Source organism: Peromyscus californicus, unplaced genomic scaffold (genome assembly GCF_007827085.1).
Source record: "Peromyscus californicus insignis strain IS unplaced genomic scaffold, ASM782708v3 Scaffold_8__1_contigs__length_139910024, whole genome shotgun sequence".
Classification (NCBI taxonomy): Eukaryota; Metazoa; Chordata; class Mammalia; order Rodentia; family Cricetidae; genus Peromyscus; species Peromyscus californicus.
The window spans coordinates 8183703-8207081 of NW_026294606.1; the positions used below are offsets into that span (position 1 = coordinate 8183703).

General features: G+C 46.9%; 1 protein-coding gene across 2 annotated transcripts in view; it reads left to right on the forward strand.

The window, feature by feature from the left end:
• The first annotated feature begins 12665 nt into the window (after positions 1-12665).
• LOC128104385 (core histone macro-H2A.1) overlaps positions 12666-23379 on the forward strand; it is a 65065-nt gene continuing 54351 nt past the window's right edge. The window contains exons 1-2 of one of the 2 annotated variants that reach the window (XM_052729277.1): positions 12666-12835; positions 21387-21591. In XM_052729277.1, coding sequence (XP_052585237.1) covers positions 21420-21591 — 172 coding nt within the window. In that variant the 5' untranslated portion in view covers positions 12666-12835; positions 21387-21419. The remainder of the gene's footprint in view (positions 12836-21386; positions 21592-23379) is intronic. The other variant, XM_052729276.1, reaches the window with a different exon arrangement.

Sequence of the window (23379 nt, forward strand, 5' to 3'; positions counted from 1 at the left end):
GTTTAATAGAAGAGAGCCATATGCTGAATCAAAAAGAATCTCAACGATTTTCGATGCTCATAATGATCTGTTGATTAGTCTCTGCATATAATAGAAGTAAGCCAGAAGTAAGCATCAAAATCCCAACATGCCCAAATGTTAAATATATACTTTACAAGTAACCAAGAGCTGGGGGCTAGAAAGCAGTTAAAAGCATTCACTGCTCTTACAGAAGACCCAAGTTCGATTTCCAGCACCCGCATGGCTGCTCACAACCAGCTGTAACTCCAGCTCAAGGGCAGCCTAGGCTAGAAAAACTCTATTTCCAGAAGGAAAAAAAGAAAAATAAATCAAAACTGAAAAAAGTACTAGATTAAAATAGGAAAGCATGTAATCTTAGTTCTTTAATTTGGGTAACTGAAAAGTCAATTGAAATGAATTAATCCTGGGACAAGGTGACATATGAATAGATCATTTAAATAATACTTAAAAAATAAACCTTGTAATTCAAACCTTCCCACCAAGAGAAACTTCAGACAGCTCTGCTAATTTCCATCAAGTTTATAAACAGGGAATGAATCCAGTTCTACTGATCCAATATAAAATCTTCCAAGAAACATAAACAAAGAGAATAGTCATCCAAATTCGATTTTCAGCAAGTAATTTTGAGGGCACCAACAAGCTGATTCTAAAGTTTATGTGGAGAAGTGAAAGGCCCAGAATGGTCAGCACAGGATGAGCAAGAGCGGAGGTGAGGACCCATGCAAGTCCAAGACTTCATGTAAAGAAGCCACACGGGCCCTTCCTCCCTTACGTTGCTTTGGTCAAGCAACAGAAAGAAACTAGGATCCCACCACCACGAGAAGCTGGTGTTAGAGACAGAGTGACATGTGGCTGAGTGTGAGGAACAGCCAGCCAGCCCAGGAACAGATCCACATGAATGTGGATTACTGGTCTTTGCTGCAGGCCTACGGTATTTAATACAGAGAAGGTTTTCAACATACAGTGTTGGAGCAACTGGACACACATGCAAGATAATAACCTAGTAATGTATACACAGACTTTGGACCCTTTACACTAGATGATCACAGATCACAAAATCGAAATGTAAAACAAAACCATAACATTCCTGCATGATATTAGAGAAGAAAGCCTCAGTGACCTGGGCTTGGTGGCCACCCTAACAACACCAGAGGCACAATCCATGGAAGAAGTAACTTACAAGGTAGATTTCATTAAAATGACTTTATTTGGGGGGTAGAGAGATAGCTCAGAGGTTATGAGCACTTACTGCTCTTATAGAGAACCCAGGTTCAGTTTCCAGCACCCACATGGTGGCCCACAACCACCTGTAACTCCATTTCCAGGGGAATCCAATGCCCTCTTCTGTCCCTGCTTGCACACGGTGCAGATACATACTTAGAGGCAAAACACTCATACACATAACATTTTAAAATCTTAAAAAGATAAAAAGGTTACCTTTTGTGTGAATTCAGTGGACAACGTTCTGGAATAGTGGACCCCTCAGAGACAGTTAAAAAAATCAGTAGTCGCCAGTCATTGGAGAGTAGAAGTGGGAAGGGTAAATAGACAGAGGCAGTGTAGCATGAATCTTAAAAGTTCTTATTAATAAAATCAAACCTGAGGCCAAGTATTTGGGTGAACACTGGATGATCAGAGAAACAGAACAAGCCACAGCTAACCCCACCTGGCCAACTTCTCAGCTGGTCTTGTTTCCTCAGACTGGAAGCCTCTGTGTCCTCATATCTGAATGGCTCTCAGCTGAACTGTGCTGCTAGAAGCCTGAAAGCTTAACCAGCCAAATGCTTCTAGTTTCTGGTCCTCACGCCTTATATACCTTTCTGCTTTCTACCATCACTCCCTGGGATTAAAGGCATGTGTCACCATGCCTGGCCATTTCCAACATGGCCTTGAACTCACAGAGATCCAGAGGGATTTCTGCCTCTGGAATGCTAGGATTAAAGGCATGTGCTACCACTGCCTATCCTCTATGTTTAATATTGTGGCTGTCCTGTTCTCTGACCCCAGATAAGTTTATTACCGTGCACCATATTTTGGGGAACACAATACCACCACAAGGCAGAGACTTTTAGGCAGTAAAATCACTTGCATGAAGCTACCATGGAAGCCACACACCATCCACTAGACCTTTGTACAAACCCAGGCAATATGTAACACCATGGTAAACTATGGTAAACCATGCATGGTCTTTGTGTGACCACGACATGTCAGAATGGCTTGCCATTTGTAACTCCTGATGGCTTTGGTGAGGGTTGATAATAGGGGAGGCTGTAAAAGAGACATCACCAAACCATATGACATACAGGAATACAAAGTATCAATTAAAGCACTAATAACCACAAAACTCCAAACTGCAAAACTGATATAAAATAGTCTACACAGTTAATGACTATTTAAGGTACATGTGGAAATAGTAAATGAATGGTGTAACAGGGAAAGGAGAAAAAGAGAGGAAAGGGACTAAGGAAAGAATTTATGGAGAGGGAGAGGAAAGAGTAAGAGATTAGAAAACACAAATATAAAAGAAAGAAAGAAAGAAGAAGTTCTAGATAATTTCCTGATGAGAAAACTGCCAAACAAACCTCTGGGCCAAGGACATGGCTCTGTCAGCAAAGCGCTTGCAGCAAAAGCATGAGGACCTCAGTTCAAATCCCCGGCACTCATGTAGAAGCCAGGAGGGACGATGCACATTTGTAACCCCAGCACTAGGGGTGTGTGAGGACAGGCAGATGCCTGGAGCTCACTGGTGAGCCAATCTAGCAGAATCAGTGAGCCCTAGTTCAATGGGAGACCCTGTCTTAAAATCAAGGCAGAGATTGACTGGGGAAGACAGCTTGCACTGACCTCTGGTCTCCACATGTGTGCACACACACGTACACACACATATACACACATCCACACACATGTTCATGCACACACAAATTAGGTAGGTGTGAGATGGGTGGGGCTAAAAATTCAAAACATAATAATTTAAAAAATAAGGGAAATTAAAATACTACTACAGTAGAGAGAAAAAAGGGAAGGAGCATGGGTCGGAACAAAACAAAGAGGAGAAGCAAGATGGCAAAGTTCTTGCACAAGTCTGACAACCCACGTGAAAGGGGAAGTGGAGAACCGACTCCACAGAGTTGTCCTCTGACCTCCACGTGTGCCTGCCCACCATAGTAAAGTGAAAATCCTAAGGAAGAAAAGAAAGAAGAGAGAAGGAATATATTTCTCAGTAACGAAAAATTTATGTAAGTAAAAATCACATGAGTATATGAAGGAGGATTAAAAAATAAAAACATAGTAAAATATGATAAAGTAAAAGATACAGTAAAAGTGTAGGGAAGGAGCTAGGGGAGAGCAAGGTCTTAGTAAGGAAACAGGGTGATGTGTCATTTTTCTAGAGAGTTAGAGACTGCTAGTTATGTGCTGTGGGGTGGGAAGAGCCACACTGGTGGATTCTTGCCTTTCACGCTAGTGGCTTCCCTTCTTTGTGTACCAGGGGCCTCTGCTGGCCACACTTAGCTTTGCAGTTGGTGGACTTGGGTTCTCTCACCCTCTTGAGACTCCTCTCTGTACTCCTGAAGTAGCTAAAGCCCCAAGCATATCCTGAGTGTTGGAAGCAAATGGCATTGAGATCTGAGCCAGTGGAGGACCGGCCTTCATACTCAAGTCCTCCTAAGCCTTAACTGTCCCGATGGAAGGATGCATTGGGAGTGGGCTAGTCTTTCCACACTTCTTGGCCTGAGCCAAACCTCTTGCCACGTGTGCCCTTTGGTTTGTGAGCATCTATCTGTCTGTCCTCCTCACTCTCCACAGCTGCCCCCAAATGCTGTCTCTCATCTTGGGGCTGTGGCAGGTTAAGTTCAGGCTCCCTGACTTGTGGTGGTTCCTTGTTCTCATACCCTTGGGATATCTCAGTCTGAAATAGTAGATTCACTTCCAAGGTGGTTTCTGGCCACCATACTGAGTCACACGAAATGAAGAAACGGGACTCTCTGTGGCAGGTCTCTAGAGGAACCACTGTCTCACCAAAACCTGAGCTTGTATTTGAAGTCTGTCAGGCTGTGCACGGTCCTCGGGCCAGGACTGCTAGTCTGTTTTCACCGGGGCATCTGGCTCACCTACTGGATTAGGCTTCTGCTTTCCAGACCAGGGAGCGAGGTGCTGCCGCAGAGGTGTGTCAGGTTTACTTTTCTGTGTGTATCTTTTTGTGTTTCTTTTCCAGTGACCTGTCATTGTTCCTTTTGTGAATTCCAGAAGCTCCTTCCCCCCCTTTATTTGGAAGGGTTCACGTTCTGTAGTTTTGACTTTCTGTACCAGATCACTTGAAGGCAGCTTCTCATTCACCATCTCACCCAGAAATCCACTCATTTGATTTTTAACTTTTCCCCCCATCTAAAGCCTTTGGTTTTGTTTTTAATAAGATCACAAGAGGAGCATGAGGATAATCTTTTCAGATAATTGTGCACATTGTCTGACTCTATACCCAAATTTGACAAATGGCCAGTTCTTAACACTCTTAGAGTTCTTAGATCCTGTAGAATCTAAAAACAGGTCACTAACGTCACATACTTTATGACGTTAAACCCACTGAAGTATCTGACACTTTGAATGGATCTTCTTACCTACATATAATTTTGTGACAACATACAGTCATAATTTGGAGAAGTTATGCAGATATTTAAAATGTTAGTTGACCTTATTGTACACTATACAATGTATGTCATCAAGAAGTCATACCGCTGGGTGACACTGTTCTTAGGGAAACAAACAAATGTCTACTCACCTCCAATAGGAAAAGAGTGACAGACCAGAGTCCAACTTGGTGAACCAAAGAGTTTTATTTGGGTTACTTACAGGAGTCTGGGTGAGGGATTACTTAGAGAAGCAGAAATGGCTCCAAAGCAGCTGCATCGCCAAAGCTGCCTCCACTCCAATTCCTACCATAGGTAGGGTTCATGAAAGGGGGACACCCGGATCTCACTGTACAACTGACAGGCAACCACTGTACAACTTACAGGCAGCTCAACAGGTTGGAGAGTATCTCTTTCAGCGTTCAGCTTGACTGAAAGTGTCTCTCAGCAGCCCTTACTGCTTATATATGCGTGGGGAGGGAGAGGCCTAGTACATCTGGTCTATTTCAGGGACTTCCTGAAACCTTTGAGTTGTTTACTTGTTGAGTGGAAGTGGATTTTGTGGTTGGGGGTTGCCACAACATGAGGAACTGTATTCAAGGGTTGCAGCATTAGGAGGGTTGAGAACCACTGTTCTAGAATATCCTGTGTTAACTTCCCTCCAAGGTGGAAGGCTTTATCTAGGAGGAAATCGATACACAGCACATATCAGCTATTACATGTCATGTCCGAACAATTTTACACTTTGGGAAGACACACAAAGTTCATGTTAGAAGATAGATGTTTTAAACTTTTCTAAATGTATATGATTACAGACTTTTTGGATCTTATGTAAAAGTGTGTGTGTGTGTGTGTGTGTGTGTGTGTGTGTGTGTGTGTGTGTAAGGGGGGAGGAGGTAGAGAGAGGGCAGAAAGAGAGGAAGTGAAGAAGCCCTAGGCATTAGTTTAGATTGCTTTGTGCTAAGTACCAGGTTTACTCAAGAGGTCTTTGTATCTCACTGTAAACTGCAAAACAGGCTTTTTTGTTTTTTTAAGGCAAATGAGGCTTTCTTATCAATATAACAGCAATTTTGAGGAACAAACTTCATGAAAGGGCCCACACTGTAAACACAGCTGTTCTGATGCAGAATCTTTCAAACTGTTTGCAGCCCAGCTCTAACCTAGGGGGCAAAACCCCACTCCAATCTAGAAAAGTCTGTAAGCAACAAAAGGACCGGGAACACTGTCCGTCCTTCTTCCCATAGACACCCCAGGTGGCCTCCTGGCTTCTTTGTTACTCTTCATTTAGGGTAAACATTCAGTCTCTCCTCCCCTAACTGGGAATTCATTGCTTAACAAACATAAGGAGTGGAGTCTTAGAAAACCAGGGAAGGTGTCAGATCGAGAGGGAAGTTGATGGGTAAGAGACTAAGGAGAAAATAAATGCTCTCCTGGGTGGAAGGGAGTACTCAGCTTGCTAGGAGGGGAAGAGCAGACAGAACAAGGCTGAAGATCAAGAGGTCTGTCACTCTCTCCTGGTTGTCCCACCCACTTTCTCTGAGCACATACACCTTTCTGGTGTCCTGGAGACCCACTCTTGCCTTCCACACAGAACCCAAGAGAAGTAGGTTGTTTCCTGCAGACATGGGGAATAGTTTCAAAGATATGTTTTGTGCACGTCTGAGTATTGGGGATACAGCCTTAGAAGCAGTGTCACAAGGTCAGAGATCCCACTTTTAAAGGACTTCTAGGCCAGGTGGTCGGATGGCCCATGAGAGAAGTCAAGGTGTATTTAGCCAGTGGGTGGGGTTACGCGCCCTCGGTGTCCTCAACACTTCTTGCCCCATCAAAGTAGTCAAACCTTTTTGGTCAAACTGAGGCAGACCAGGAGGAGAAAGGGAGGGGAAGAGCACAGCAGATCTGTTAAGTAAACAATGGCCTCTACCCCAGGATGCTCTCAGCACCTTCCTGGGCTCTGAAGAGTCAACACTGTTCTGAGACATGACTTGGCTTTTCATTGTTGATCTTTGTACAAAGTAGCAAAACCATGGTGTAAACACAAGTCGGTAGTCTGAACAAATATGTTTCACTATTTCTTGGTCTTCACAAAGGAAAGAGCCAGTCTCCACGTGCCCTTGATGTCACAGCGAAAAGTATTAAGTTTACTAAATCTTGACCCTTGGAGACAAATTAAAAAAAAAAAAATTCTTTGTGGCTGAATGAGAAACACGCATGAGGTGCTTTTGCTGTCTGACAAACTTGGATGATCACCCCAAGAAAAAGAGCTTACGTCATTCACTACACATTTCAAATTGGCACAATGATGCAGGACTCTGTAGTGCTTTCTTGGTACATAGACATTTGTGCCTTTGTGAACCTCATCCTTTGGGAAAAGAAAGAAGAAATTGTATTTTGTGATCTTGCTGTCATGAAGACAAATGTATTACTATTATATGTTGCTTTCTTCAATTAAAAAAGGACCTGACCTTCAATTTCTTCTGATTTTAAAAGAAATTAACACATTTTTGTAGGTCTATAAAGACCCACAGGCCTCAGCATTATTCTTCAGGGGGGCTTAGCATCCAGACACGGCTCTCTCCATGTTTGTATTCCCCAAGAGGAAGTGTCCATAGGCTGTAACAGTGTATCTAGGAAGTGTCCATAGGCTGTAACAGTGTATCCTAGCTAGGGGTTCATAGTGAGATCCTCTCTCAAAACAAAAACAAACTGCATTGGTGAAAAGACAGATACACTGTTACAGTCTGGAACTTGCTATGTAGACTAGGCTGGTCTTAACTAACAGAGATCTACCTGCTTCTGCTTCCTGAGTGGATTTTTTTTTTTGATGAAGTTTTTTTAAACAGAAAAGAACAAACCAGTTATTTGTGACTTTACTGTTTCCAACAATCTGGTTGAGCTTTCAAGAAAAACTACAAATTTGAAACATTTGTTTGCCATCATGAACCTGACAACTTCCCAGTACTGAAAAAACCCTCAGAAGAGATGCATACAGGTTTCTGCCAACTTTACCTGGAGTCACCCGGGAAGAAGGAACCTCAGTTGAGGAATTGCCTCTGTCGGCTTGGGGCACGTCTGTGGGGCATTTTCTTAATTGCTAAATGATGAAGGAGAGCCCAGCGGCACCTTGGGCAAAGTGGTCCTGGGTTGTATAAAAAGGTTACTAAATGAGAGCCTGGGAGCCTGGGAGTCTGCTTCAATTCCTGCTCTGACTTCCAGCAATGATGGGCTGTAACACGGATGTATAAGCCTTTAAATAAATGCTTTCCTTCCCAAGTTGCTTTGGTTATGGTATTTACCAGAGCAACAGAAAGAAAACCAGCTATGGTGAGTATGGCATGAACAGGTACAGTACCAGTGTGTGCAATGAATTGTTTACAGGAAGTCAGAATGCCAACACTGCATAATTCAAGGAGCTTGCATTTTCCAAATGACCCAATCCTGTGCAGCTAAATGGTCCCTTCCAGACATAAGACCAATGCATTGTAGTGTACCTAACACCAAAAGTTGACTCACTGGTTCTAGATTCTATATTGCAACAACCTTTAAGAAACTATTACTTTTTAGAGTTAGAGATGGCTTATTGGTTAAGAGCATTTGCTGCTCTTCCAAAGGACCCAGGTTTGATTCTTAGCACCCACATTAGGCAGTTCATAACTGCCTGTAACTCCAGTTCTAGGAGCCCCAATGCCCTCTTCTGATCTCTATGTGGTGTATACACATGCACTCAGGCACATATACACACATAAAATAATAAATAAATCCTCAAGATATTATTGAATTTGAATATAGCATCAAAAAAGTATCTGAAAAGACTATTTAAACCCTCTATTCCAAATATACATCTATATGCACAAAGTTGGTTCATCAAAACTGCATATAGCAACTGATTGAACACAGAAGACACCAGAATCTAGTTCTATTAAATCAGGCGCCCAATAGGAGTTGAAAATTATAACACAATGTCACTCTTCTTGCTAGCTTTTTGGTTAATACAATTTTTTGTAACAGTGCATTATTGTGTTATACATATGCTAACATTTTCAAATGAACATTTTGCTGAATATTTATTTTTTCTTAGTTTTAATTTAGTTTCTAATGGTACTTTTTTTTTTTTTTTTTTTTTTTTTTTGGCAGTGCAAGGTCTTGAATGTAGAGCCATACACTTGCTAAGTAAGAACTCTATCACTGGGCTACATCTTTAGACCTTAGTAGAGAAAATATGTATGTATGTATGTATGTATGTATGCATATATCTCCACATAACCAAGAACTCTTCAGGGTCTTCAGCAATTTTTAAGAGTGTCAAGGGGTTCTGAATCCACATAGTTTGAGAGCTGTGGTTATAGGAAAACTCTCTGGTAAAATGCTCATGAAGGACCATTAAGTTTAAAAGCAGGTGCTGAGCACTGGAGTGGAAAACTGTACACGTTTAATATGAAGCAGATTTAGCAAACCCATGTAACTCAGCAAACTGCTCCTTGCTCAAAGGGGGAACATTCTTTCCCAGTGAGTGCTTATAGTGATATTTATCTTTTGAGCACTTTTATTTTCTAGTTTCCATGATGAACACATATTTATCTTGCAAATGGGAAAAAAAAACCCCAAAGTCTTTAAAAATTAAGAGAGGCAGCTATGTGTCTCCCTGAGCCAGGCTGAGAAGGATGCAGATCGCTGACATAGAGGGTGGGGCCCAAGGTGAAGGGAGAGATGGAGGGAAAGGCTTGCTGCACCACACAGCACAAGTGTGCTACTGTACTCTTACTATAGTCTGCAGAACAGCACACTGGGGACAGGGGTCAGGTGGCACAAGATGGCCTCTTGAGGAGTGCAGGCTCTAACTTGACCTGGTGGCCTCTGCAGAACTGAGGGTGCCTGCCCAGGGATTCCGAGGGGGATCAAGCGACAAAGGGAGTCAGCCCTCTGGCTTCCCTTATGTCTGCTTCCTAGGCATCCCGAATGTTTTGATTGGAATTTGAATCATCTTTATTTCCTCAGCTTTTCTCTTGTCGCTTTCCACGATGGCCAATCTTGATTATATCCTGATGCCAATTGGAGTAGATTAAGAAGCATCTAGATTATAAAGTATATCTTTGGAAGGAATAATTAATACTAATAATGAATGAATCTGGGTGGCGCCTTACCCCAGGCTGGGAGTGCAGATGGAATAAAAGCAAGGAGGAGAAGGCCAGTGCCAGCAGGAGTTCTGTCTGCTTCGTGGGTACAATGATGTGAGCTGCTCCATCACACACTCTCTGCCTTGACGTTCTGAAATTGTGAGTCAGGATAAATCTCCCCTAACTTGCTTCTTGCAGGTATTTGGTCACAGTATGACCAACACAGAAACGTGATATATGAGAAGTACTCCGACTATGTGGTTCAGATGCCTTTAGAGCTGGATCGTGGGAGGAATTATATAGAGTTTGAAGATGTGGGCTAGACAAGCCCTAGACTTCTGTAAGCAGAATTTAATAGAAGATCCTGGTAGGAGCTCAGAAGACCAGAATGGATATTAATGTGGATGATAAAAACGGTGCTTGTGAGCTTTCAGATGACGACAAGGACTTCGTTGGAAACTGAGCCCATGTTTATCACATTTTGGCAAATAGCTGGGTCTACATTTTTGTCTGTATCCTGAGACATAGGAAAATGAGTTTAAACAATAAATTAATCTGATGGAGGAGGATGAAAGACAGCACTGAAGTGTGGCATGGGTATTACTCGATGCCTTTAGCTAGGTTTACAGTGAGGATTGAGAGAAAATACCAAACAAAAAAGGTTTGAGAAAAGTCAGTGCCAAACAAAGATTGATAAAGAGACAGTTCCTGAATTAACCAGGTCTAGTAAGGAGAAGCCAAGAGCTTTGTATTAGAACAACAGAAAAGTTACCTGAAGGCATCTCAGATACTAGCCAGACCCCAGACTTGTAGGCAGAACGGTATAAAATTTATAAACTCATTTGGAAGACTTTCCCTTGACACGAGTGTGCTCAGATGTTCCCTGCTCACACAAAGGCACCTAGAGACATGTTGGACTGGTTTCAGCTGCCTGGGCACTCAGAAGGTTGAGAACCACTGCTATAGGGCTCACAGTTCAGAATTTGCCTCAAGTCTTGAGATTTTAGGCTTGAACTTTTGAACAATTGGAATTGGAATATTAAGACCATGAAGACTCTTGCCTTTTGCATTATGAGATGACCCTGAACCTTTACCCAGGGGCAGGTATTACGAGCTCGAATATGAAATGCCCATCCTTACAACAAGTTCACTGTTGAAAGCGTGGTCTTTAGCTGGTTACACTATTTGAGGAAGCTTGGGAAACTTTAGGATATGAGTCCTAGTGAGAGGAATTAGGGTACAGGGGGCTCACCACTGGAGTATATCTTGTCCTGGCTCCCTCTCTGCTTCCTGTTTGCCATGAGATGAGCGGCTTCTGCCATGCACTCTGCCACTCTGGTGTTCTGTTTCACTATATGCCCTACTCATTACAGCCGTGGACTGTGGGTTGAAACCTCTGAAATTTAGTTAAAAAAATAATAATTTCTTCTTTAAATTGTTCCTCTCAAGTATTTGTTACAATGACAGAAAGTCTGACTAATATGTTTCCCCTTCATTTTCTGAACTCCATTTTCATACTCTGGTCCATAATAGTTTCAGCCATGCTCCTGCCTCAGAGCCTCATGCTTAGAACACTCCTCTCCAGTAACTACATGGTTTGCTTGCTCCCTCTGTTCCTTCAGGCCTTTCCTCAAGTTTCTTTCTTACTGAGCTATCGCTTTACTTATTGGATTCTACTGTTTCAGGGTTTGCCTGCATGTGTGTATCTGCACCACATGGTGCCTGGTACCCACGGATGTCAGAAGAGAGTACCGGATCCCCGTATTGGAGTTATCGGGACCACACCAGTGCTGGAAACAGAACCCTGGTCCTCTGCAAGCACATAAAGCGCTTTTAAACACTGAGCCGTCTCTCCAGCCCCAAGACTGCCTCTTAAACACACTGCTGTCTCACCTTCCCTATTAATTTCCCAACCCATTTCTTCCCAGAATTTACACCCTATAATACATGATTTCTTTGTCTCTTGCCCTTCTTTCCCCATCAGACTGCAAACCCTAGGAGGGCAGGGTTTTTTTTTGCCTGTTTTGTTCACCATTTCATATCCACCACCCAAATTTATGCATGGTGCAAAGTACATCCTAGGTATTTACTTGAAATGAATGCGTGGATGATAGGTATTAGCGCTTTGCGTGGCTTTAAAATAATGCGTAAAAGGTGGAGAGCTGGTTCAGCTGTTAAAGTAAGGGTCACAATCCAAATACCTGCTGCTATTCTAGTGCAGCCTGGGCCCGGGGGAGAGTCTTTAGTTCTGTAGATGGATTTTGCTGTCCTTTTTCTGGCTGTCTGCTCCCCTTCCTTAATAAATGCGTAATAAAAGTGTCACTGCAAATCCCCACTTAGAGCCAATAGTCAACAAACGTTTGCTTAGTGGAGGTAGCTAACCGATTCCACGAACAAAGCGAGCCCAGACTTTTGAGGCCAGCTGTGAAGAACCCCACTGATCCAGGGAGTCGAGATGCAGGCGCTGATCTTGGGGCGGGCAGCTGCTTGAATACTGCTTGTATTTAAAGACAGCAGGCAGGCTTGAGGCGTAGGGAGTTAGCACTGATTGGGGAGAAGATCCCTGATAACAGCAATCGTACTATCCTCCGTCTTTGTGGACGACGTTATTGGGCTTGGGGAGGCACAAGTCACACAGTAGGTGCTCACTGAAGACAGGCTGAGTTGCGCTCTGGACAAGCATCTTCCTGAGGCCTGACTCCTGCAGCTCCCGCGCGCGGACCGATGCCTGGGGATAGGGCGAGCCGCCAGGCCTGGGTGCACCCGAGGCAGGAGTCGTTGACGTCCAGGGCCCCGGCGCAGGCCGGGGTCAAGGCCGGGGCGCCGGGTAGCGCGGGGAGGGGTGGCCGGACGCGCGAGGCCGGGAAGGGATGTGACGAGCGGCGCGCTGTGCATTGTGGGAATCCCGGGGCCGCCGCGAGTGGTTCCAGTTCACTGGTTCCAGCGGAGCCGGGCGGAGGGCGCGAGCGCGGGACGCGCGGGCGGGAAGCGAGGAGGCGTGGGCGGGCCGGCAGGAGTGCGGAGCGGAGCGGCGCGAGCGGCCGACAGGGCTCGGGCCCCACACCTTGCAGCCGCCCGGTAAGTGCCCCGCGGGCCTCGGAATCCCAGGCTGCCGGTCCGCACCGTCTGGGCCCCGCGCGCCCTCCCGCCGCCGTGCGCAGCGGCCCTGCCTGGCGTCCGGGAGAGCTCGGGCGCTTGCCCCGGGTCCTCGGGTTGCCCGGAGCCCGCCAAAGGCCTGCCCGGGCAGCGCGCGGGTCCGGGTGGTTTTGTTCGGAAAGCAAACCCGGAAACCAACTTCTCTTGGAGACGCACCCCTGCCCCCGCCGGGGCGCTTTGTGGGAACGGGGCTGATCTGGTCCCTCCTTCGGCGGTAGAGCCAGAGCTGATACGGCCCGAGGACACCGAGGCCCCGCGGCCCTGACTGGCCGGACCGCCCGGGCGCGGAGCGTCTGTGCTCGGAGTTGTACTTGGTCGCGCGCCGCCAGCCCGCGCGTGTCCTCCCGGGCACAATAAGTGGGGCGCGAGCCTTGGGCCGTTGTGTGGCCGGCTGGAGGGGGCCCTCCGCGAGGCCTTGAGCAGGGGAGGCCTGGGGACCGCTCGCGGACCGAATCCCAGGCCGGGGCAGGCTGGAGAGGAGCCATGGAAGCCCCGCTGCTTTCGCTCGCCTTTTGTTTGCTTTGTGGTGGGGAGGTGTTATTTTAAGGTGACTCCGGAAGGCCGTAGGCTCCCCGCGCGCAGAGGGACAGCTGAGAAGAGTCTCTGGGGGTGGGGTGAGTGGAGATGGACGGCGCGGGATGCTGCAGGCTGGGTCACCTGACAACAGGTGTGCAAGATGATGAGCCCTGTCCCCACGCCCGCAGAGACCGCTGATAACTCTCATTGCTGCACAGAAGATCGCTTGAAAGAGTCTTTTAGAAGAAATGTAGGGGACATGTTCTCTGAGTTTGAAAGTGAGTGACTTTTGAACAAGCAGTTGAGACAGACCTTGGCTCCAACAATTGCAATCATTACGAAGTCTTTGTAAGGTTTTAATGATCCAATAAACAGCTTAGAAGAATAGACAATTAGAGGGGTTCTCCCGCTCGCTTTCTTCCTTGCTGACACCTCTGTGGTTTGAGGTTTTACTGTTAGAAGAGAGGAAGTGTTTTGTTTCTAGACTTTGCTGCAGGGAGTCCCAGTTTGGGGCAGTTTTATGCTGGAGCGGAAGAGCACAAACTAGGGCTAACTCTACTACCCTCCCGTCACCTTTGGGTTCCCGATGTGTGGTCACAGTTACCATTAGTTCTGAAATGGACACTTGGTGCCTGCTACCGGGACTAATACACCCTGAACACAGTTGAGCAAGTGATCAGCAGCGACTTGGCTCACACACCCTTCTGAGTAGATCGGCTTTTTCAGTTTGTGGGTTTTTTCTTTAAGGATAATGAAACTCCTGGGACTTCCGACTTTCCCTCTTTCTCGGTTTGCCGGGACGGAGGGCCATCTTTTTTACTTGTTGCTGTCAATGTTGATCCCTAGATAAGGTGTGGGGGAGGGGTGAGTGGACATCGTTTCTAGCAGGTGCTAATTTACGATGAGGCAGGAAGAGCCCACATTATAATATACTGAGAATTGTCTGGAAATTCACATGTGGTAACCTCCTCACTGGCCAGTGTCAGGGAGTGGTACAGGTCAGTCTGCCATTTCCTTGAATCCTAGAAAGAGCCATTCTTTCCTCCCCCAGTGACAAGCTTGGAGCTGATGACGTCCCAGGTTGATTAAAGACTTATTTAAATAAATAAACTGGAAGACCCAGATAGTCTCTGTGTGATGTTCAGAGATTTGCAGTAGCCTTTGTCTTGATGGGCTTTTCAGAGCCGGTTCTTGAAACATGACATGGGAAAGGGTGAGGGTGAGTGGGACCCTTACCTATCCTGAGCCCCTCCCTCAATCTGTATGCTTATGGACGGTGGCTCCTGCCTCAGCTCTTCTGAATGCGTGCACCTGAATGGATCAACTCTTGGTTCCAAAGAGGCCAATGCCTTGTTGCCGAGAGCACCCTGCCTGGTTGGTGTCTTGCACTCACTAGTCCCAAGAATCTGTTCTGGGTTAGGTAATGGGAATATAGTCATGAGCAAGAAATGCCCAGGCCTTGCCCTGGAGAACCGACTGTAGGAGATGCAAACAGGTGAGTGTCTCCAAGGAGACCAGTGGAGGAGGGGCAGCTGTGTTAGTGGGATTGAGCTCTGTCTGTCCTGGAAAGATCAAGGGGGAGTTTGCTGGTCGAGGGAGGACAGATGGGGGCAAGTGTTTATGCCTGAGAAACCACGCGTGCAGATTGTAGAAGGCAACAGCAGAGGACCTGTGAGGTCCAGCCAAAGGTTCAGGATGGGGGACAGGCAGGCAGAATCACGAGGAATCCTCATCAGAACCACAGTTGATCCTAAGAGCAGTCAGGAGCCTCCAAGGGCTCTGAGCAGGAGAGGAGAACAGTGGTCAGCCTCTCATTCTTAGCTGGGACACCTGCTTAGCAAGTACCCAGAAGTTTCCAGACACTGGGCTGACTGGGCTCCTGCCCTCTTAAGGTCACGTTTTCTTCTAATGGCTTTTTGGAGGAGCTGTCTTGGAATTTAGCACAACCTTTATGGGGGAGAGGAAGCAAGTGGCAGCATTGCCCTTATAGTGCAGGGCTGGTCCCTCCATGCAGGCAGGAGGCACAGCTTGGTGCACATTCAAGGGTGAAGATTCAGGCTCCAGCTACAAGCCATTTCCTGCTTGTGAATGACACTTGGGTTTGCTTTCTTCCACCACTGGAAGCTGGACACATGAGCAGCATACATGTACTGAGACCTCTTCTGTCTGTAGTCCCTCCTTTGGTTGCCCATGGTTCATTTAGTGTTTGGTGAATGGAGAGAGATTTTTCCTGATTGATGAGTACAAAGACTGGTCTCTGTTCTGAACCAATGGCAGTGCAGCCTGGGTCGTGTAGCAGCCACGTGTCTCTGGGGACAGGACAACAGTGCCACTGTTAATATTCTGGCAGGAAAGGAATAAACAGAGAGTGCTGCAGACAGGATTACCATCCTGTCCTTCAGAGTGGAGTGGCTTTGCCTTCATGACCAACATTGACAGGAAGGTGACCTGCATGTGGATGCAGGCATCTATTCAGCTGCAGGGACTGTAGCAGGTGGCCCTCATTAATAGTATCTTCAGCACTTATAGCTCAGATTCCTCCATGCCTGGGACTGGGACTCAGGTTCTCTGACCCATCTCCCCACCTGCAGGCTGTATGCATCCTAGGGCAGTGTGAATGTGGTCCAGCACTTTGTAGATGCCATCTTCATGTTGTACTAGTAAAAATGTTGGTCACTCCTGGTAAAGGCTGCCTCTGCCTATTTAAATAGCATCAGTGGGCCAGTGTCTTACAGGTGTGAAGAAGATGAACAGTTTCCTCTGGCCAGAATTAGTCAGAATAGTGCTGAGAAGAAAGGTAAACAGGGTCAAAGATTGTCACGGTCATAGCCCTTTGTGTGACTTGTGTCTCAGCTCTCAAGGCATGATTCCTTCCGGGAACTCCCAAGGTGGTGCAGACTCCCTGACTTTGGAAGGTCTCCGCTTTCACAGTGACTTGACAAATGAATCTTGACAAATGCATATATGGAATAACCCCAAAGAAGGCTCCTGATGTCCCACTGGCCATGGCTCAGCATGGCCTTTGGACATGCTGCCCTGTTCTCTATTGATGGGAGAACATTCACTGTAATGGCAAGTAAACAGCCACAGACCAGATAGCAAGCAGGGCTACAGTGGTGAAGCAGAGGAAGTTGGTTTGGAGCACCATGACAGCTAAGAAAACAGGTATTGATGCTGTGTAGCGAGTGTTGAGGACAGGGGTATGTGTGTGCGCGTGTGAGTGTGTGTGTGTGTGTGTGTGTGTGTGTGTGTGTCTTAAACTCTTTTTCCCCTTTAAAGGCACCAAGGTTCAGTCATGGGGACTCTGTCTATTGACCTTGCATAATCCTAATCATTTCCCAAAGGCACCACCTCTAAACTTAATTGCCAGGTTAAATTTCTATTCTCTGAATACCCAGAGCTATAGGAAACCTCGGAGACACTGAGACCACCAGTAACCCAGAGTACAGGGATGTGAACCAGAGTCTCCTAGGATGGGTGGTAGCATCTTCATGTCCTAGGCTGGTGACAGCAGAGGAGTGGCTATTATGTAGTGGTAACTGGACGCATTCTTAGTGTCCTCGAGTGTTTGGGAACTTCAATGGATGGATCCTTTTGGATGACTGAGTAGGGTGCCCTCCTGGATGGTGAGCACAGCAAGGAGAGAGATACTTCTCTGGCCAACAGCAGTGGTATGCTGAGAAGAGGCCGAGTGCTTGGAAAGTCATCCTGTCTACACTGTAGGACTGTCCTTCCCTCAGGTCAGGCTCCATGTAGGACACAGGTTACACTTGCTGCTCAGACCATGGCTTCAAAGTCAGCTTTCAAACCAGTTTGTCATATGGCCTCTCACAACCCTCTTGTAGTTACATAGAGATGCGTAGCCAAGTTCTGACTGGTGGATCATGATTAGTGGTGGTGTACCCGTTTTGAGACCCAGCCCCTAAAAATCCGTGGGTTACCCTCCATGATGTCCCCGTTCCGTGCAGCCTTGGGAATGAGGCATTAAAGATGGCAGAGTCAGAGATGGGGGTCTAGATCTAGGAGTCGTAGAGATGTGACTGCCAGTCATTGAAACCTCCTCTGGACCTGTATTTGCTTCTCTGCCCCTCTCCTGAACTATCTGAGGCTAGATAACTTCACAAAGAAATTTGCTTAGTGCACAGTTTTGAAGGTTCGTGGGTATGGTGCCAGCCTCAGCTTAGCTCAGATGAGACCCTCCTGACACATATTACACTGCTTTTGGGGGTGGGGTGAGCATGATCATATATCATATCATATATCATGTCATGTCATATCATATATCATATATCATATCATATCATGATCATATGGTAAGAGGCAGAGGAATCTGGAGGAGCCAGTACTGGAATCCCACTAGCCCCCCTTCTTAAAGTCGATACCCCTTATCACCAAAATGCAGACTAATCTAACACGTGAGTCTTTAGGGGTCATCGTGTCTAAAGCATAGGAGGAATTGTTATGAGTGAGAAATAAGTTGTAGGGACTTATTTAATGGCAGCTTAGCAATAGTGCCCTGATCAGGACAAGTGTCTGTCTAAGGCCTGTCATGCAAGGAGATGCTGTTTCTTGTCTTACGTGTCCTGTGTCTTGGTTGACAGTTGAGCAGTGGCTCAGAGTGTCAGCCCCCTTACTCACACACTCGACCAATTTCCCACCAATACTTGAGGGTCCTTTCTGCCATCATCTCTAACTGACATATGAAAACAAAAGGTTCAGAGGGGTTAAGTCACTTGAACAAGGCCACATGCCCACTAGTAATAGAGCTATAAAGCAGGTCGGGTGTGGAACTCATTATAGATCACGATGCCTCTTCTCCCATGGCCACTTTCCCCACAGTAGAGCTGAGCTGGAGCTGCCCATACACCAGAGACTCAGAGCAGGCAGGACCTAGCACGCACACACAGGCTTCTCTGGAGACTGCAGGTAGGAAGTAATTGGGCAAAGTATGCTTAAAGCCCACCATGCGCTGCTGGCGGTGAGGAGGCTCAGGCCTTAGAATTCTTTCAGAGCTTGGGGAACTAACCATAGATAGAAGTGCAGAAAGAACACACGAGTGTAACAGAACCATGGCCACCCACCTGCCATGGCAGAACCAAGGGGCTGCTGCGTTAGTGAAGCCTTGGACACCATGATGAGATGTGGGCATGTTCCTCACCAGCACAGTGGCTTTGGGGATGTGATGAGCCACCTGCAGTGGTTACTTGTATTTCAGTTGAATTGCGCAGGCACATACACAAGCTGACACAAGGCTATGGAACCATGGAACAGTGGTCTTTCTGGCTGTGACCAGGGCCAAGAAGGGTGTGTGTGAAGAGGAGAACAGAGGACATTCCAGGTGGGAGAAACAGGGTGATGATGGGCACAGGATGTCAGAGGTGGCCCGGGGCTCCTGAGCCAGCAAGGATACCAGGAAACAGTGCTGTGGAAATAGATAAAGATGCTTTCTCAGAGCTCAAGGAGATGGGGAGGAGGCAGAAGTGGCTCTGGTCTGGAGAAAGCCTGCTGTTAGCTACAATGAGAGGTAAAAATGTAAAGCAGGTGAGGGGGTGGGGGAGTTCTGCAGATGGCTTGGGCAAAACTTTGCTATTACTTGGGGGCTATGGAGGCTAGCAGGAAATAGGGGCCACACTTAGGCCTGCTTGGGTTGTGTGGTGTACAGTATTGCCACTGAGGGGGCCTAGAGACCCAGAGAACCTTAAGGTGCCTGTAGGACTGATACGTGGGCCTTTGCCATAGGAGTCTGGTAGCCAGCTATACGCTGACATAGGGACAGAGTGTCCTTAGCTTTTTTGTGTAAAGACTCTTGGCTACTGTCAGAGAAGGAAACAGAAGGAATATCACTCTTGAAGAGTGAGCATATGTAGGACTTGGCAGGTCCACAGAGGCAGCCCAGATACACCTGTAGGTCTTCTGGGGGAACAGCTGGTCTGTGCACATGTCATAAAGGTGCTGAGCTGCTGGCAATCATCCCTGACCACAGGCTGCTCCTGCCGAAAGAGGGGAGAGACACTGGCAATAAAAGCTCTGAAGATCTTGGGTTGTTGGTCTGTGAAACGCATTTGCTAAGCCAAAGGTTATAGGAATCAGTGACAACTCTCTACAAACAGGTACATATGTGCCACCCACACTGCATGCTCAGTGAGCCCAGGTACCTGGGCATGGTGTGTCCTGGAACAGTGTTGCCACAGAGGTCGGCTCATTGCTTCTGACCCTCTTTAATTGTCCCAAGACCTTAAGACCTTGGATCTGGCACAGTGCAGGGCTCCTGGCAGCGGCTGGAGCTACCTTACCTCTGCTGCAATGTGGCTGCCCCAGCATGCCCAGGAATTTTGTTGTCTGTGGCCCTCACAGCTGTGTCTCTAGCAGGCAGATGTTAGTGTGGACCACAGCCCCTAAGCTAAAGAATGTCAGGATAACAAGAACTCCTAGCCCTGGGGCCTTTGTGCTCACAGGCACAGTCTTTAGAACTGGAAGGCCCACACATCATGGAGCCTGACCTCAGAGTCTTAGCATCTGGGAGACCTGTTCATTTGGTTCAGTGAGCAATAGGATTGCATCAGGGAGACTCCAGAATCACCCGGTATCCCTCACAGTTATCCTTCAGCACCCCACACTGGCTTCACACTCCAGTTTTACATTTGTTCACTTATAATTTAAGTGACTCTCGGGTTATTATTAATCATCTCTCTCTCTCCGCCACCTTGGGAAGGCAGGGACCACCTTTGCCCAGCAAAGTTCCAGTAGTGTACACTTCATGTAAGCCTTTGCCACCCTACAAGTGCAGTCAGGTTTGGCCCTCCATCCGCTTGCAGTCTGTAGGAGAAGCTGGAATCAGGGCCATCACTGCTGTAGCCTGAAGCTCATGGAGCTGAGATTCTGGACAGCAGGTCAGGGATGATTGACAGCACAGAGAAAGGGGCCAAAGGAGGTCTGACGGGGCGAGAGTCAGTGCAGATGTGTGAAGAGGAAAAGCAGGAGGACCTTTGTGGGGTACCCCACGAATCTCTGTGTCGGAGTTTAACTCACAGTGATGTGAAGCCAAGTTAGATTTGTGTGGCGGGCCCGGATTTCTATGGCATTGCATAGTAGTGGCCCAGGATCACGATTTTTCTTACCTTGGGATTTGTGGTGGTCCTAGTAAGCTCTTAGATCAGGGCTGGGACACCTTCAGATATGGATGTGACAAGATTGCCCGGCCTGCAGGGTAGAGAGGAGGAGGAGGAGGGCAGTAAGCGAGAAAGAACTTTGCAGATGCCTGTGACCACCTGGTTAACATGGGATGAGTCGAGTCCAGTCATGGCTGAGGAACATCCTCTGGACAAGGGCTGTGTGGTGGGAGTGGACAAGCAAAGCCGGTGACGCCTCTTCTCCACGGCAGCCCAGTGGACCGCATGTGCTCAGAAGGCCTCTTTCAACTGCCGCCTGTGGCTTCTGGCTTTTCCTCACTGCTCTTGCCTGTCGTAGGCCAGGGTCCTAGGAGAGAGAACACGATTTTCATTACAGATTCCAGCCCTTGGCTTTATGTCCTTGTTCTAGGTGAAGACCATAGTTTTCTTTCCTTTTTACTGCAGATTTATTATTCCAGTCTCAAGTACATAAAAATACGATTATTAAAGAGGTGTAGAACATAATAGGAAATCCCATTATTTTTATTATTTTTTACACCATGAAGCATAAAGGCAAGACACTTAAGAGCAGTCATTGTCAGTATAACATTTAAATGGAAGTGGCCAATAAAATTGATGTCACAGGATAAAATATACACAACTGTATATTCTCTTTGCAGGGCTCAGACAGCTCTGTCCAAGCACATAAATGACTTGGCAGACAAAGTGGGCTCAGCTGCTGCCTGCCGCGTCTGTCCTCTGTTCCTATCAAGAGACCACAGTGTACCTGGAAAATGGGGAGTGAGCTGTCCCCAGTGTCCCTGACTGTGTGCTTCTTACCTTCACAGTGAACTTGCTGATCTGCTTCTGGGGCCACCGCCATGTCGAGCCGTGGTGGGAAGAAGAAATCTACCAAGACCTCCCGGTCAGCCAAGGCAGGAGTCATATTCCCTGTGGGACGGATGCTGCGGTACATCAAGAAAGGCCACCCTAAATACCGGATCGGCGTGGGGGCACCTGTGTACATGGCTGCTGTCCTGGAATACCTGACAGGTTAGTTCCCAAGCCAGCTGTGGCACCGTGGGGTGGATGTGGTGGGTCTGTGAGCTTGCCAAGGACTCACAGGATCTTTTCCTACTTAAAGAAGCTTCTTTAAATTTCTGGAAAAGTCACAGACTAGAAGAAGAATCATTTTTGCCTGGATCTGCCAGTTGCTAACATTTTACCTCGATTACTTGGCCCCCTTCCCCACATTTTTGTGCACTGACTCTTCTGTATTTATTTTTGGCGGTTAGGTACCTCATTTTTAAGTTTTCAGAGTTACCCTAATAACGCCATCTAGACTTCGGGTTTCTTTCTTGATTCAGGATCCATTTCAGTATCTTGGATTGCACATGCCCATCAGGTTTGCCTAGTCCTGTGTCGTCTTGAAGGGCTCCAGGTTTAGTCTCCCGTTACACTGACATTTTAAAGCATCCATGCCACTTATCTTGCCGAATGGTCTTCGGTCTGGGCTGCTCTCGTGATAGGAGATTTTGGCCTTGCTTTGCAGGCGAAGCAGGGGTGGTGTTGACTCTTACTCTCTGCTCCTGGTGTGGGCGTGTCCTGTCCCTCATTCATCTGAAGTGGCAGATACCAGCTTTCTGCACATTCTTACCACAGCCATCCTTCAGCCAGTGTCTTTAGTCTCCCAGGATGATCTTAACCCTAGAGAGCCCTTAGACTGTGGTGGGTATGTTGAACAAGGAGTTGGGGTTTGGGTTAGTATTTATTTATTTATTGAGACAAAGTCTTATGTAGCCCAGCCTATCCCCCAACTCTACAGAGCTGAGGATGACCTTGAAATCATGGTAGTTATAAAATAGAGATTTTTTTTTCATTTCTCTCATTCTGTATATCCTAGGTGACTTTCTTCTGTCAATCAGATGTTCTCCATCCCTACCCCCTTCCCTTCTTATTTTTGTGCGATTGGTATTGGCTCATGATTTCCTAACTTGGTGTGTAATTCTTCACTCATGTCATAGCTCATTTTAATGCTCAGACTGGCCCTGGGTGGAAGAAAAGCTGGTTCTTAGGCTCATGTTCCACATCCTCATTGCTTTCTGTAGGTTTTCTTGCTGTTGAGCTCAGTGGGATGCCTTAAGTCTCACTTGGAACTTTGCTTGTCCTGGTCTTGGAGTCAGCCACCGTGTGGTTGTTCGCACAGGTCTGATTGTGGCCCCATTGCGGGAGACCAGCTGGGCAAGGACAGATACTGTCCCTGGTTTTAGTGAAGAGAAAATGAGGCCTCGGAGCATAAGAGGACGCGCCTACTCTGCACATACCCTTTAAGGGGCCCAGAAGGCCCAGATGCTGCTCTCTTTTGTAATGACACTTATTAATAGGGTGAGCTTCCTGGGTACTAGGAAGTAGCTCCCTGATTCTTGTAGCTGCCTCTCCTCTAAGAGAAGAAGAGATTGAGCAAGACAGGGCACCTCTTCTGAACTGGCACAGCTAGTAGCAGAGTTGCTGGACTGCTCCCGCATTGCCCACACCTCTCCCCATGGCAAGTCTCAGGCCTCCCTGGAGCAGACACAGTCACGAGGGAGGCGACATTCTCATGATTATCAAGCTTTGAAAAGTAGTCATTTTGTTGGAGTCATGAGGCGTTTACACATATTTTGGGACTTTTGGCTTTCTGCTTGGGCAATGTGCTCACAGGTGGCAAACCTGTTAGTGTGGGCTGGGCATGGTTCTCACTCTAGATGAGGAAACAGGCCTAGAGTTTAGGTGGAGTACCCAGGGTTCTGGTTGTTTCTCGGTTCCTGTGGTAAAACATTGACTAAGAGCAATTTGGTGGAA